Source organism: Lynx rufus, unplaced genomic scaffold (assembly GCF_022079265.1).
Source record: "Lynx rufus isolate CCGP_SWC_20201006 ecotype Redwood Valley unplaced genomic scaffold, mLynRuf1.p SCAF_14, whole genome shotgun sequence".
Lineage (NCBI taxonomy): Eukaryota > Metazoa > Chordata > Mammalia > Carnivora > Felidae > Lynx > Lynx rufus.
Genome location: NW_025814828.1, coordinates 19838818 through 19855888, shown reverse-complemented (window position 1 = coordinate 19855888; position 17071 = coordinate 19838818). Strand labels below are relative to the sequence as shown.

At 41.3% G+C, this 17071-nt stretch overlaps 1 protein-coding gene across 2 annotated transcripts in view; it reads left to right on the top strand.

Annotated features, from left to right (window-relative positions):
• The window catches only part of APOO (apolipoprotein O), a 57098-nt gene that overhangs the window by 12218 nt on the left and 27809 nt on the right, over positions 1-17071 (top strand). For both annotated transcript variants that reach the window (XM_047076011.1, XM_047076012.1), the window contains exons 2-4: positions 10135-10242; positions 11630-11749; positions 14714-14768. In XM_047076011.1, the coding sequence (XP_046931967.1) occupies positions 10135-10242; positions 11630-11749; positions 14714-14768 (283 nt within the window). The remainder of the gene's footprint in view (positions 1-10134; positions 10243-11629; positions 11750-14713; positions 14769-17071) is intronic.

The window sequence follows — 17071 nt, the reverse complement described above, 5'->3', positions numbered from 1 at the left end:
AGTTTATTTATTTATTTTTGAGAGAGAGAGAGCATGAGCAGAGGAGGGGCAGAAAGAGAGGAATAGTGAGAATCCCAAGCAGGCTCCGTGCTGTCAGTACAGAGCGCAAACAGGGATCGATACCACAAACCCGTGAGATCATGACCTGAGCTGAAATCGAGAGTCGGACACTCGACTGAGCCATCCAGGTGCCCCAACTGTTCCTTTTCAAGTCAAAACAGTAAAGATAAATTTCAGGATCCCATTGTCTGTATTCTTCTAACCCCCTTCTCAGAGAAAGAAAGCCTCTATTATCAGTTTGTGTGTGACCTTTCAGATGAGAAAGGATTGCTATATAAAAGCAGGTACTATAGAATGCTCATTACGGCAAGAAGGCATTTTTTTTTTATTTCACGAATAAAGACTCATTTAATTTCTCTTTATTTGTAATTCAGTTTACAACACATTACTAAGGGCAGCAATGTAGCCTGATTTGGGCAAAATTGTTGATTGTTTTCATCATTTTGTTTTACCCTAAATTCTTTCACATAATTTATTTTCATTTTATGTCCTTTTTTTTTTGAAACAAGAATTTCCTCAAAAGTATTGTTAGTTTTCATAGGCCTTTTTTAAAAAATCCACTTCAGATTTTTATCTCTGAAACAACTGAAAAGAATCAGATTAAAAGCATTTTGTTTTTAATGAAAAATGTTTTCAGATGGAAATTCTTGCAGAAAAGGTTGATCGAAGATCAAAGAGCTGGTGTAACATTTGGAGGAAAAATACATAATTATGCCTCATTTCCTATAAATAGGAGAATATCTAATTTTAAATGACATTTACTGTAAAAATGTCCCCACGTGCACTTATTTTCCACAGTGACTGGTATAAAAATGGTCTTGTGTAATAACTTTGAAAGCAGCTGCACATTATATGACCCCTGAGTTATATAATAGCTAAAATGTAATAATTAAAACACTGGGTTTATTTATGCAGTTTTTAAAAGTTTACTTATTTTTGAGAGAGAGAAAGAGCATGAGCAGGGGAGGGGCAGAGAGGGAAGGAGAGAGAATCCCAAGCAGGCTCTGTGCCACCAGCGCAGAGCCCGACATGGGGCTCCAACTCCCAAACCGTGAGATCATGACCTGAGCCGAAACCAAGAGTCAGATGCTTACCTGACTGAACTCCAGTCACCCCTATTTATGCAGTTTTTGATGCCAAATTATTTTGAGTACGTTATCAAAACCACATCTGACTTTGATATTAAAGGGGAACTTCTTGATATAGAACATTTTTTATATTATTAAAGCAGCAGCCATGGTTTATGGTTCTGTATTTGCTCTGTTTAGAGATCATATCTACTCATGTGTATAGCTGGAAAGATAGTGGTGTGTCAAATCATCCGCAGGTTCCAAACTTTTGATTTCTTTTGTTACTACTTTTTACAGAGGCTGGTCCTAATCACAGTAAGTCTTAAGTCTGTTGGGTGGCTGCTGAAGGAAAGAAATGTGTAAATTTTCTGATTATTTAGGCTGCCTTCTCTCTGCAGTGGTTTTCCAGAATTTCCAGTTGTGGTACATTATTCTTTTCTCTGTGTTCCTCCTGTCCTTTGTCGGTTAGTATGCTCATCACAAGTGGTATAATTATTTGTCCACTGTTTTAGATTGTGGAGGCAGCAACCACATCTTACTGTCTTTGAAGTCTGTTTTCATTGTTTCATTAAAGAGTTGCTTTGATGTTATCCTTCGTGTGGCTTGTAGGACCATTAAATGAGGTGGGGAAACTCGGAAAAAAACAGGATTTTGGAGAAAGGAAGTTCATTATGAGGTAGCAATGAAACACTTGCTGAAGATGTTCTTGGGGAGTCCCACACACGCCTGAGGCTTAGTGAGGGGCTGGGATTGGGAATACAGATTTGGGCCTCAGTAGCTGTAGGGTGGAAGTTAAATACTTAGATTTAAATGAAATTGTTCTAGAGCGAGAAGGAGAGAGGGTTAAGGTTTTACTCTGACTGACCAACCTTGAAATGGGCAGAGGAAGAGAAGGTCCAAAAGGAGAGGGAAGGGGTGTCCTACAAAGCATGTACAATGGAGCTACATTAGAATCCTGGCAACTGAAGGAACAGAGTATGAAGATGATGGAGTGGTCACCAGTTTCGGGGTGCATCCAGGATGCCAGATGTCCATTGGAGTTTTGTAACTGGGAGGCCACTGGTGGGCTTGGGAAGGACAATTTCAGGTACCTTGAGTAGTAAAGGGAGGAGAGAATGGAGTAGAGGAAGCAAGTAAGAGTCTATTTTTCTAACTTTGTATTGAAATCTTACATACAGAAAAGTGCACAGATCACAAGTGAATTTCTACAAATTGACCATACTAGCATACCTAGTACTCTAGAAGCCCTCATGGCCCTTCTGGTCACTCCCCATCTTGCTATGGGTATCCACTGTTCTTTTTTTGAAAATAGTTACTTATTTAAGTAATCTCTATATCCAACTGGGGCTCGAACTCATGACCCTGAGATCGAGTCGCATGCCCTTCTGACTGGGCCAGCCAGGCACCCCAGTGGTATCCACTATTTTGCCTCCTAACCATAGACTGTTTTTAAAGTAAATTTGTCAATGAAGAAAGAGAAGGATGGGTGGTAGAATGAGAATTAGGGGTGGAGGGTATTGGTTGTGTGGTGTTTAAGATGGGAAACATTTTCTTCAATGTAAATAAATTCCATAACTTCTCCAGTAGGTGGCCAGTCACTGTTTCTTTTTATGTTTAGGACAGTTTTCATTTAATTCTTTCAAATGTTTTTAAAGGTAAGTATGTTTGAGTGTTTATACAAACTTAAGTTTAATAACTGTTCCCCAAGCATCTGCTTGTGAAATACTGATTTCCTAAACTTGGCTGATTGTGGGAATAGATTCTTCAGCCCCCCAGAGGTTTACTGAATCAGACACTGGGTGGGGGGCAGGGCAGGGAGGGAATGTGTTGGAATCTATACTCCTAAAAAAGACTCCCCAAGTGATTCTGAAGTCTCTTGTGTACACAGGCCTGCAAAGCGAGGCTTACATTTTATCAAAAAAGGAAACTGGTATATATTTTAAATGAAGAGCCTAATAAAATAATAGATCTGTAACTTGGGAAGAATAAAGGATCACACTTCTCAAAAATGGGAGAGACTATATACTGGATTCTCCATAAAGTTTAAAAAGAAAGGGGCGCCTGGGTGGCGCAGTCGGTTAAGCGTCCGACTTCAGCCAGGTCACGATCTCGCGGTCCGTGAGTTAGCGCCCCGCGTCAGGCTCTGGGCTGATGGCTCGGAGCCTGGAGCCTGTTTCCGATTCTGTGTCTCCCTCTCTCTCTGCCCTTCCCCCGTTCATGCTCTGTCTCTCTCTGTCCCAAAAATAAATAAACGTTGAAAAAAAAAAATTTAAAAAAAAAAAAAAAGAAAGTAAGTTGTCAGGGTGTGAGCCCTACCATTCATGAGCACGCTTGAGTAATTCTCAAAGTGGCTTATTTAGCTTGAGGTTTTTATTTGTCTTTAAAGCAGTTTTAGGGGCGTCTGGGTGGCTCGGTCGGTTAAGTGTCTGACTTCGGCTCAGGTCATGATCTCACAGTTTGTGGGTTCAAGTCCTGCGTCAGGCTCTGTGCTGACAGCTCAGAGCCTGGAGCCTACTTCAGGTTCTGTGTCTCCCTCTCTCTCTGCCCTTCCCCACTCACACTCTGTCTCTCTCTGTTTCTCAAAAGTAATAAATTTAAAAATGTTAAAAAATAATTTAAGGTAGTTTTACTGGGACACAATCAGAAAGTGGTCCTGGAGCTACAGAGTCCAGGGTAGTCCACTTTTATTTGCAAAACAAGGACAGTTTAGCTTTCTGGGTATCCATTATGAGCTGAGTGTTTATGACCTCACCAGTTTCATATTTTGGTTGACTGTGTCCAAGAATCTCCTTTGCTGCTGTAGCTGAAGGATAAACTCAATCTTAGGCCTGAGGGTTTTTTTTGTTTTGTTTTGTAATTTATTTTTAAAATTGTGACCCTAGTCTTTTTGAGTAAACTCATTACCTTCCCGGAAACTCCGTAAGGCAAGGACCGTGACTGCTTAAGTGTTGTGGCATATTTAGCACTGTGCCTACATGGAGTAGGTATGCAATAAATACTTGTTTTTGAAATAAGATCGTCGTTGAGCTCCTCTAATCGTTAGAGCTCATGTACCCCTGCTTCCACAACCAGGTTTGTTTTGCTCTCTGTTTTTGATGACCTTCAGTGGAAAGAGTAAGAAGCAGAAAGGCTGTAAGGCAATGGTGGCCCTACCCCATTTACAACACTTCTTTGTTAGGGCCCCATCCAACCAACTGCCAATCCTAGTGGTCAGTTTACATTGATGAGTAACCCTCTCTGGGCTATGGAAAACCAAATGTTGAAAGACAACGCAAATGTCTAAGTTGGAGAATATACCTTAATGAGGGAGAGTTTAAGGTCTCTTGCTGGGGAGGGGCACCTGGGTGGCTCAGTGTCCGACTCTTGACAGTCGGCAGTTTGTGGGTTTGAGTCCTCCATCGGGGCTTTGTGCTGACAGTGCGGAGCCTGCTTGGGATTCTCTCCCTACCCCCTCTCCCTTTCCCTACCTCATGTGCTCTCCCTCTCTCAAAATAAATAAATAAACTTTATAAATAAATAAATAAATAAATAAATAAATAAATAAATAAATAAAATTAAAAAAGATATCTTGCTGGGGAATAGAATCAGAAAGAAAGAAGGTTTAGCCGCACGAGCCAGGGAACTCCAAACCCCCCTGAGGTTTGCAAAGCTAGGGGTCACTAGCTCACCTTTATCTGAGTCAAATTTTAGTTTTCTCTAAGACTGAAGGTCTCTTACAGCTGTATTCAGAACCTCAGACAAGCCAACACATTGCAGTCCTTACTTTGAGACCCCCATCTAACAGGATAGGTTGGATCTAAAGCAGTGAAGCTATTGCATCTAGTGAGTCTGTAGCTCTAGCTTAGTACTCATTGAAGAAGCAGCTCTTAACAGAGTGGGCTTGACTTCAGTCTATCAAGCCAAAGTCATCTAATCTGAATTAGAGCATGTCTGATCTCTTGGAAGGGGCATATGTACCCATTTTCTGAGCTAAGCTATCTGCCCTGAGTAGAGAGTGAACCTTGCAAACAAAATTCTCGAGGACTCTCACTTGGGACAGTGGTGCTTAGGCCAGGTGTAGGCACAGCCTAGAGGTTCCAGCTCCTCGTCAGAAAAGATCCACGGAAGATCTCACTTCTCAGGAGGTATTTTCAGTCTGGTTGTACCATAATGGGTCCAGACCCGTCATGGAGAGAGAATACGTTTGTGTTCCTGTCTCACACGAGGCAACCCAACAGTAGTGTCTGTGGGAGAAAAGGTGATAAAGTCAGAGCTTTAGTGATTATGACCCAGACCTTGGAAGTTAATTACACCTTTCTTCAAGACACCTAACTTCCAGATTAGTGTTCTTTTTCTCCCTTGGGGAACAGAAGATTCTTCTTTGACTCCTCTTTCGCTCTTATGCTTTCCTGGAGTGATCTCTGCCCACTGAAACAGCCTTTCCCTTCTCAAATTCTTACATCAAATGGGTTGGCCTGAATACTCAATATGAGCTCTAACAAGTTATGATAGCCACCTGGCAGCCCCCCCTCCAGAATCCCCATTTGTGATAACATCTGGTCTGGACAAGGCAAGATGGGGTAGTCTCTCACTAACAGGAGCATCAGGCTCGTCTGCCTGTGCACCTGTTATCAAGGCTCCCTAGGTGGGTTTGTGTCACAAAGGTCACTAGCACCTGGTTCCTTAACATGGTCAGATTTCCTTAGGAATCGCTCTTGGCCCACAGTTCCCCCTCATTTTGGCACAAACGTGGTGCGGTTTGGGTGCACGTGGGTTTTTGAGATACAGTTTACATATAGTGAGATGCACAGATGTTAAGTTGTACGGATCTTACAGTAATTTGAGTTTTAACAAATGTATATATACCTTTTGTGACCCAAACCCCAGTCAAGGTATGGATCATTTCTGTCATCCCAGAATGTTCCTTTGTACCCCTTCTCAGTAAGTCCATCCCCTCCCCATGCTTCGCCTCCCAGGCAAGACTATTCTGATACCTATCACTGTGTATTATATCTGAGGCCTTGGCTTAAAAAAAATGTTTTTTTAATGTTTATTTTTGAGAGAGTGTGAGTGGGGGAGGGGCAGAGAGAGGGAGACACAGAAATCCGAAGCAGGCTCCAGGCTCTGAGCTGAGAGCACAGAGCCCGACGGAGGCTTGAACCCACAAACCGTGAGATCATGACCTGAGCCCAAGTCAGACGCTTAACTGACTGAGCCACCCAGGTGCCCCCAAGGCCCTGGATTTTTAACACACGGATTTTCTTGAAGTCTGGATGGTGAGAGATGTCAGAAAATAATATTTGTTCCAGCACATCAGTGCTTCTCAATGTGGTGGGGGGGGGTGCGAGGTGGGATGCCCCCCAGGTGTCTCTCGCAGTGTCTGGAGACATTTTTGAGTCATGACTGGGAGGGGTGCTATTGGCATCCGGTAGGTAAAGGCCAGGAATGTTGAGAAGCCCATAGTGCACAGGACAGCCCTCACATCAAAGAATGATCTAGCCCCCAGTGTTAATAATGCTGAGATTGAGAAACCCTGAAGTAAATTATGTGCTCTCTGCTAAGAGAATTGTGGCCCTAGGGAGTGTTAATCTGTAGATCTCCCAAGTCTCCTGGGGTGAGGTTTGTTTTTTCTTTGTTTGATTTGTTGAGACCCTCGGGGAAACTGAAAGAGCAGCTGCTGGAGGGGCCTTGCTTGGTTGCTCCACCCTTGTGTCCACAGTTCTTGCTGTGGGATGGGTGGGAGTGAAGGTGGTTATGGAGGGGGCGGAAGACTGATGGGAGAAGGGGAAGAAAGCAACTTGAGCAATAAAGAGCCAGTCTTTGCTTAATATTAAAACTAGAAAAGTGGATGAGAGAGAAAAATAAAGTCAGAGTAATCAAGAGTCCAATAAAATGTTAAAAAGTAAACACGATGAGATTGAAAAGATGAAAGGGAGTGATAATAATCACTAAGAACGTAAAGGTAGAGACCTGAATTAAAACAACAGAAGGCCATGGGGTGAAAAATGAAATATGTGAGAGGTAGTTAGGATTAAGGACTGAAAGCTGGAATTTAGAATTAAAAAGGTCAACGTGAGGCATTACATCAAACAAAGATGAAGGTAGAGGACAGTATGAACCCCAAATGCTTGGAGGCCCCAGTGCTGGATGGGCAGTGGGAAAGGGTGAGGCACCAGCTCTTGCCGATAGGAAGGGAATCAAAGTCCGGGGTGGGGCTGGCTGGCTCAGTGGAAAGTCCCCAGTTCAAAGTAGCATTGTCAGACCCAGGGGGCAGAGAGCACTGAGTTGGCACCTCCAGATATCAGCAGCCTAATAGGCACTCTCCTGGGGTGCCAGGAGCAACCACACTGACTTTTACCCTGGAAGCAAAAGAAATTTGTGGCAATATTGCCTTGAAATCAAGCCCTTTCAAGGTGAATACTTAACTACTTCAGGGTATGTTAACTATTTTTAAACCAGTTAAAGTCATAACCGTTCTTTTTTTATTATTTTTTTAAAATTTCATTTTGGAGAGAGTGAGAGTGCGAGCAGGGGAGGGGGCAGAGGGGGAGAGAGAGAGACAGAGAATGAATCTCAAGCAGGCCCCACACACAGCACGGACACAGGGCTTGATCCCACCACCCTGGGATCATGACCTCAGCCGAAATCAAGAGTAGGGTGCTCGACCAACTGAGCCACTCAGTCGCCCCATAATCACTCTTTTCAATAGCGCTTAGCTCTTTATTTGCTTTTGAAATATGAGAATTTCCCTTTTTGTGTATAACTCCAGGCATACATTTCAACAGACATTTTTGTTATTTTTTTAGCATCACATGTTTTGTGAATATTATGGAATAGCCTAGTCTTTCACATTGCAGGCACTGCAAATCTCAGTAATATGATTTCCATGTGGCTAAATCATGCCTATGTAGTGAGAACAAGTCAATCACTCTTTTTTTTCCCACCTCTCTTCCATCTTTTCATGCAGGCAGTAAACAGTTACTGAGCATTTCTTATGTCCTAGGCACAGTCATGGGCACTAGGGAGACAGAGTAAGACACAGCACCACAGTGAAAGGGCTTCTAATCTAGTAGGGAGAACTTGGTAGACATAAATAAATGGATAAATAAGGGGAAAAGAAAGAAAAAAAGCTATGTATCTCCCTGCTGTTAGGCAGTTGTGCAGAAAGACAAAGCAAATATAAGACATTCCAGGTAGAGCAACCAGTGTGTTTAAACCCAGGAAGCTGGGCAACAGCATGGGAGAAATCTAGGGAGTTTGTATGCTGCGGGAGAAGGCAGAGTGGCAGAGAGATGAAGTGACAGAAGGTTGTTAGGATCGGATCATAATGGGCCTGGTTTGGCCCCAAAGAAGTCCTAGATAATAAATAACAAAGGATCTCAAATAAGAGTAGAAGATGATCAGTTTGTAGTTTACAAAGATCATCCTTGTGTATTGTAGTGGTTTGAGTCGTCAGAGGGCTAGGTGAGTAGTTAGAATGCAGCTAAAACCATCCAAGAAAAAAAATGAGGTCCCAAGGGAAGATTGTACCGGAGGGGATAAAGTGGAGAGAGTGAATTGAGATCGTTTAATAGTCAGAATGAACAGGACTTAATCACCAATTGGATGGGCTGGTGGTAGTGAAGATGACCTCATAGTTTCCAATCGGGTGGTCGGGTTTGGTGGTGACACCATGCCTGAGAGGAAGTAGGAGAAGAAGGGGGCAAGTCTGGGATAAAGATGCTAGATAGTCAAGTGCTGTGTAAATGTAGGGGTTTATTACTGGGGGAAAAAAGCCTTCTTCTGACTTCATTCCACAGCAGACACCCGTCAGGCCAAGTGTGGAGTTGGAGACACAGACAAGATCCTGACGAGTCCATTTTGGACTTGCTTGTGAAAAAGTAGAAATGTCCAGGAATAATCGGATAAACTGGTTGGGAGCTCAGGAAGGAGCTCTGGGCTGGGACTGCAAATCTGGGAGTCACTGGCTTCATGTTGAAGCCCCGGGTGTGAGTGACCCAGTGAGGGAGAGCAAGGTGCAAAAAGATACTGAGTTGGGGAACTGAGATCAGGGGAGAATCTGAATGGGAATGGAAAGGGAAAGCTTGTCAAAGTTTACTTATTAGAATTACAGAAATAATCTTTGCTGTGCTCAATGAATCACTAGGTAAGATCATTGGAAACCTCTTCCATTGTTCGGACGCCTGGGTGTCTCAGTTGAGTGTCCAACTCTTGATTTCAGTTCAGGCCATGACCCTAGGGTCATGGGATGGAGCCCCACGTCTGGCTGTATGCAGAGCATGGAACCTGCTTGGGATTCTGTCTCTCTCCCTCTGCCCCTCTCCCCCAGCTCACTCTCTTTCTCTCTCTCTCTGTCTCTCTCTCTCTGTCTGTCTCTCAAATAAAGAAATCTAGAAACCTCTTTCATTGTTGTTGGTGGAGGGTACGTGTATGTGAGAGAAATAGAGAGAGAGACTATTTTATAATTTTAAATTCATTCCACAGCATTTCTCTGTTATTTTTTTTATGTTTTATGTTTCTTTTTTTTTTTGAGGGGGGGGAGGGGCAGAGGGAGAGGGGGACACAGAATCCAAAGCAGGCTCCAGGCCCCAAGCTGTCAGCACAGAGCCCGATGTGGGGCTTGAACCCACAAACCGTGAGCCATGACCTGAGCTGAAGTCGGACACTTAATTGGCTAAGCTACCCAGGCGCCCCTCTCTGTTATTTTTTAAAGTGCACGTGTGTGTGTGTGTGTGTGTGTGTGTGTGTGTGTGTGTGTGTCTTTTATTTTACTTGACAGGCTAAGTAGAAAAACTTAGGAACTATACTGTCTTGGAAATTAAGGTAAAGGTGAGCTAAAATTTGAAGTCCATGAGTGCACATTTTTAGTTTCTGACTTCCATCAAACTTCAGGAATACGTCTATTTCTCATAAAGCTCAATAAGCCTTCCAGGGGCAGAAGTTGCTGAGTTTACAAAAATGCTCATGTTATGCACATTCAGTTTGTTGCATTGATAGAAGGCTTAAGACTGCTTCTGTGTTTCAGGTAATTCAGAGGTCTGTGGGGCCAGCCAGCCTGAGTCTGCTCACCTTCAAAGTCTATGCATCACCTAAAAAGGATTCACCTCACAAAACTTCCGTGAAGGTTAATGAGGTAACATGCCATTCGTGTTGTGATATATTTTGAACATCTGCTTTAGTTACCATAGGAAGTATGCAAATGGTCTGTCAGGAGATATGACAGTTCAGAGGACATGTAAAAGGAGGAAATATATTTCCTTACAGCTTTTCTTCATGGGAAGCTACTAAAGTATAGCTTTTTCAAAAAATAAACTTTAATTCATGGTACTTAGCTAAGGGCATAATTAAAGAATATTGCCTATTTTTTTTTTTTTTTTGTGGGGAATCTGCTATGTCCCAGTAGATTGTAAGCACAACTCGGCTCTAAGTGATCTGCCTCATCCTAGACTGCTTTGCAAGCCAAGAAAACATTTGCATTTTTCCCTTTCTAACAAATTAAAGACCTGGGTTCATTCTTCTTCTTGGCCAGATTAGTGGCTCATAAATAAATGCTTAATAAATATTGGATAAATAAAACAAATCTTCTCTCCATTGTTTATATTCTTTTTTGTCTTTACTTCCCACTGATTATTTTGGGTATTTGGTTTCTGTTGACTTAGTGTGTAGTCACATAAAGATATACCTCTAATCATGGGCCAGGTTACTTGAATGGTATTTACCTAAAGCTAATTAGTTTATCTTTTGCCCTTTACACTCTTCTTCTCAGACCTTGGGACATTGGCAACATTGGCATTTTTTGAGGGTGAAGAAGGCAACCATTAGTGACTGTGTACAGTTTCTTTTCTGGGTGGGGAAGAAACTTACTGTCCTGCTTAGATTAGCACCAGACTGATCACTTGAACTCAATTTTTAAGCGCCCCCCCCCCCACGTTAGAGTAATAGAATTGTTTTTCCAAACTGAACCTAAGGTGAAATCCCAAATGCCAGTATGTAAAATGGATGAAGGGGGTTGCTTTGTCTGCCACCGCTAGAATGGGAGGAAGGTAGGGATACCTCATAGTCCTGTCTTCTTGGCCTTGTCCTTACTCATAAGTGCGAAGATCCTCTGAAGGAAGTTTCAGGGCGCATGTAACCCTTAGAGCCACTGCAGTCTGTGAATTATTAGAAACATGATGTTTACCAGGGCACCTGGGTGGCTCATTTGGTTAAGTGTCTGACTCCTGATTTCAGCTCAGGTCATGATCTCAAGGTTTGTGGGTTCAAGCCCCACGTTGGGTTCTGTGCTGACAGTGAAGAGTCTGCTTGAGATTCTCTGTCTCTCCTCTGCTTCTACTCCGCTTGTGCTCATTCTCTCTCTCTCTCTCTCTCTCTCTCTCAAAATAAATAAATAAACTTAAGAAAAATTTTTTTTAAAAAGAAAAAAAGGAATATGATGGTTACCGATTTGCCAACTGATTACATTCTCTCATGGCTGTATATACCTTTTTGTTTCTATTTGTTTTGTTTTTTAATATATGCAGCTTTCACTCTACTCCGTTCCCGAGAGTCCATCTAAATATGTGGATGAGCCAAGGACCCAGCTTGAAGAAAGCATCTCACATATCCGACATTATTGCGAGCCATACACAAGTTGGTGTCAGGTACAGCTGTTCTGAAAGTGGAGTGACGCTTTATTGTTTAGAGTCAGTAGTGAAATCTCTATATTGTCTGCGTGTTTTCGGAAAAAGGCACAATAGAGGACTCTAACTTAGGATGCCTCACTGACAGCGTTCACCAGTGCCATCTCTGAGGGGGACAGAGAGCCCTAGCTTCCTGGTGGCAGCTGTTGCCATAGCTGCAGAGAGGATTTCCCTCCTACCGGGCAGGGTGTAGCACCTTGGCTAGAGAGTGGGCTGGTAACTATCTTCTTGGTCGCAGCTATGAAAACATCATTGTCTACCAGAGGGAGATTTGGGGCTGGAACTCGAGTAGAAGGAAAAGGATAGAGTGTCAACATTTATATCAGAATTAGAAAGTTTTTCTCCCCCTCGAGATTCTACAAATGAGTGCCATTTTAACAGGAATGGTTACACAGCATCTTCAATGCTATAATCAGAGGGTAGGTAACCAAAAATGTGTGGGATTACATATTTGAGTACTGAACTGTTTGCCCCAGCCACCGAAGAGCTACATATGCAGATTGGCTTCCGTCACTGCTCAGGTTTTAGATCAGGCCCTTGTTATTATGTTCGTGGAAGCACTTTTGCAGTTTTTAACATCTGAAATGGAAGTTTACACTCTACAGAACACTTTTGTGGGCTTTGATACTTAAAGTGTTTGTCATACGTGATCTGGATTTCGAAATGATAATGGATTAGTAAAAAGTGTGTTAGTTGTGTGTGACATGGTCTAGGTTTACTTTGCTTGAGATTTACAAACTGAAGTTTCATCTAGAACGTGTTTTAAAATTTGTAATTCCACTGTCTGTGCCAGTGCTGAATTCTTTTCACCAATTTAGAAGAAAATAGTAAGCATAGACTCTATCACCAATATAAATTAAGCCAGTATACTTAAGTATCATAACCATATTATTGAGTTATGAATATCTAAAGACTTTTACATAACATGTTGTAAAAAGCTTAGACTTTATTCTCTTGTTCTAGAAGATTTTTAAACCATCTGGTTAAGATAAGGTCAGCAAATTTGTGCAAATATTTTTGTATCATGTAGACATGACTACTCTTTTTTTTAAGCTTTTTTTTTTAATGTTTATTTTTGACAGAGAGAGAGAGAGAGAGGAAGAGACAGAACGTGAACAGGGGAGAGGCAGAGGGAGAGAGGGAGACACAGAATCCGAAGCAGGCTCCAGGCTCTGAGCTGTCAGCACAGAGCCCGATGCGGGGCTCGAACTCACACTGTGAGATCATGACCTGAGCCGAGGTTGGACGTTCAACCGACTGAGCCACCCAGGCGCCCCACACGACTACTCTTATTTCATGCTTTTTTTTTTTTGGTTATAAAAGTACTTTGTCTCTTAACCTTTCAACTTAAGATTGCCTTTTGTTTTTTACTTTTTCACCTGTGCATGATGCTCAGTGCAGCAAAATACCTCTCTAGATGATAGAATAGTTATCAACATGTTTGTTTGCATGACTTCTATATAAAAAGACTGTTTTGTGATTACAGTAGCTTTATTTTTATACAGAATGAAGCCTTATTCAATAAATATATTTCTAATTCCTGGCTCCTTTTTCAGCCCAACAATTTCTAGTCCCTTTATTTAAGAACGAATTTAATTTTCCTTAATGGTGAAAAGATTATGTGAACAAAAGAAATAGGTCATCACTCTGGATATGTATCTATAGCTGTTCTTTCTTTTTATGGGCATAAAATACCAAGAATTGATTTTAATGAAGCAGTATTCAACTTTTTCATGTTCTTTATGTCCTCCTCTGAATTCAGTATTTATTGTTTTTTGTTAATTTTCCTACTAATCTGTAAGTATATTTTATTTATTTTTCTTCAAATTTTTATTTAAATTCCAGCTAGTTAACATACAGTGCAATATTGATTTCAGGAGTAGAATTCAGTGGTTCATCACTTGCTGTTTAAGGGCATTTAATAGTATTTAAGTTAACTTGTTCTGACTTGGACCAAATTAAATAAAGCAAATCCTTTTCTAGGTGGCAGCTGGTTCTGATACCTTCTGATACCCCTGTGTCTCTTTTCCTGTCTTTATTGTAGACTTCTTAAAGGTGGGGTACCTTCTAGCTAGTCCCTTGTTTTCTTTAGGATATATGATGTTCATGTACAAAGCCTTGTTGTTGTTGTTGTTGTTGTTGTTGTTGTTGTCATTGTTATTAAGAGAATGTTAATACTTCATTTACTCCAGGATTGGGGTGTCTCTCAAAACATGGATACAGACTCCCTTGTCCTGTTCAAACTGGTCATTCCTGCTCCAGATGGGCAGTTTTCACATACAGACTCTAAAATCATAGCATATCAGGAAATGGACTTAATATGAAAGACAAATTTAATCTCACAGGAAAAAATTGCCACTTTAATTATCAAGGGGATTGATTTTTGCCTGTTCTGTCAGAATGTAATAGAAGAATAAAAAGGTTGGGTTTGTTGAAATCACTCTACGTGAAATCTCCTTCCTGTGGTAATAATAAACTGTTCTGAACAATTTGTGGTGAAGGGGAAATTACAAAAGAAAAAAAGAACATTAAAATACCCAGATGGACACTATATCCCTTTGTTCAAAAAGTGTTATTGGGGCAGCAGGGTGGCTCAGTCAGATAAGTGTCTGACTCTTGATTTCAGCTCAGGTCATGATCTTGCAGTTTGTAGGTTCAAGCCCCACATCAGGCTCTATGTTGACAGTGCAGAGTCTGCTTGGGATTCTCTTTCTCACCCTCTTTCTCTGTTCCTCCCCTACTTGTGCTCACTCTCTCTCTTTCTCTCTCAAAATAAGTAAATAACCTTTTTTTTTTTTAAAAGAAAGCTTCTCTTTAAAAAAAAAGTGTTATTAACATGAGAATTTATTCAGTAAAGACGATTATATTTGTTGCTTCTCTGTAATCAGCATATCCTTCTCACTCATTTTCTTTTCACCTCTTTAGGAAATGTACTCACAAACTAAACCCAAGATGCAGAGCTTGGTTCAGTGGGGGTTAGGTAAGTAGATTTTTAATTAGGCATAATCAGTTTCTTCATTAACATTGGACTTTTTAACTGGGATCCAATGGATGGGCTCCAAGAGATCTGGAATTCCTTAAAGTTGTATGCAGAATGTTAGAGCTATGTGGATTTTTCTGGAAAGAAGATCTATTGTTTTCATCAGATTTCGGAGAACTAGTGTCCCATAAACATTTGGGAAGTCTCTTCAGGATCTCTTCAAGGATCGTTGGGCTAACAAGTTCAGATACACTGGATTTTACTTTTTCTTTACATCTGTTTCCAAGTGCAATGCCCTAACTCACACTAACCCACACTGACTCATCAGTAGGTTTTCAGAATCAGGTTAGCTCATGTGTATGGCTGTTAATACATGTTACAGAACTTTAGAGGCAAGAAGGAACTAGACTGGTGTGCCTAGGGAAGGCCTTATTGCATAAGTAGTGTTCTTATATTTTTTCATTGGGTTTTTATGGTCCTTGATTGTTTTTCACATCAGCTTATGCCATACACTTATAAACTAGGTTCATAGTCTATATTCTGACTAGTGTCCATCAGAAACCAGTGAATTAATAGACATTGATCTTATTTCATTCTCCTTACTGGGCATCTCAGCAAAGAAAAACTCATGTTTTTACAAGTGTTTGTTTCTATGACTGAATAAAACAAGCACGAATATGGTTTATTTCCTTGAGAGGATCATTGTAGAGTGTTGATGTGCTGATATGTGATTACTAACATCCATGAATAATATCATGTATGAGTGACATCTTAATTTTATTAATTTTATAAACACTTATTTAGTTTTTATTACATGCCAGGAACTAGTCTAAGTGCTTTAAAATATTAATGTATAATCCTCATAACCCTAACAGTTGTGTGCTTTTCTTATCTTCATTTTTAATCTGAAGAAACTAAAGAACTCCTGTGATTGAGGAGATCTTTCCATTGTTACCTGTCACTTCCCAGTGACTCATAGCAGTAGGCATTATTGGCAGTGTAAGTCTTGTTTTCCTTCTCTTGGACTGGTTACTACAAAAGCTCTTCAGAAGAAACATTCCATTATGAGTTGTGTTGTCGTCTGCCAAGGCGATCTGTCCATTTCCCGGCAGTCGCAGCCAAGACATGTTACCAGAAGCTGGGCTGTGGCTTCACTGCAGTCTCTTAGCTTATCTCCTTTTCCATTTCTTTGTGATTTACCCACTTCACCTCAGCTCACCAAGGCCATCTGGGTGCCCTTCTATCAACTGCTCCGTGTGCACATCTCAAATTGAAAACTCCGTGCTGGTAGGCAAAAAAAAAAAAAAAAAAAAAAGGGAGGGGGAGTAGAACATTGCTTCAGATGACCCAGACAAAAAGATGGAAAGTGAAAACTAGGTTAAAGGCAAAATAAATAAAAGGCCAGACAGGAATCCATGCAAATAGCACAAGCCGTAGAGTAGTATTTAAAATGATCACTGCATTTCCCAAATAACCTAGGAAATGGAAAACTGGCATGTATCTGCTCTTTTTCGGGGGAGAAAATTACCAAGTATTCTGGTTAGTTCAGTTCCGTGTACATTTACTAAGTCACCATCACAGCAGGCATTGAAGATCACGGCCAATTAAGACAGTGGTCACAGCCACTGAGGCACATATCATCAATTACTCACCACTGGCACAAATACAGAGACAGTCACAGAGCACTGTTGAAGGGGCAGAGGAAGGAGACTAGTTTGGTAGAGATTGGAGGGATGGGAAGAGTCAGGGAAGAATTTCTGAGATGAATCTTGGAATAGAGTTAGCCACACCAAGATGTGCGGGTGGAACTTGGGTAGCATTCTGCACAGAGGGCACAGCATGATCAAGGCTTGGAGGAGTGACTCAGTGTTCCATGTCCCGGAAACTGGAAGCAGATAGGGAATGCTCTAGATGGGGTTGAGAGAGAGACATGAAGGCTTTTTAAGTTACAGCCTCTCTGAAACCCATTTGCTAATTCAGTATCCATCAACACGTAGCAGTGCTTTTAGTAAATATCTCTGGGATGAACATCCACTATTAGGACTGAGGGAATATAACATAGAAGTCTAAGCGATCCACCATTCAGTAGCATACGTTCTCCTTGAGGAGACCTAAAACACAGCCCTGAATAATTAAACACAAGGTGCCGTAGGATTACGTACCAAATGATGATGGTACAGAGAAAAACTATGATGGGATATCAGAGGAGAGAGAGAGGCGTGGTCTGATAAGTATAATAGGAAAGGCTTTTCTGAGGAGGTTAGGAATACAGATGGCTCTTATTTGGTGAGACTGGCTCAGTG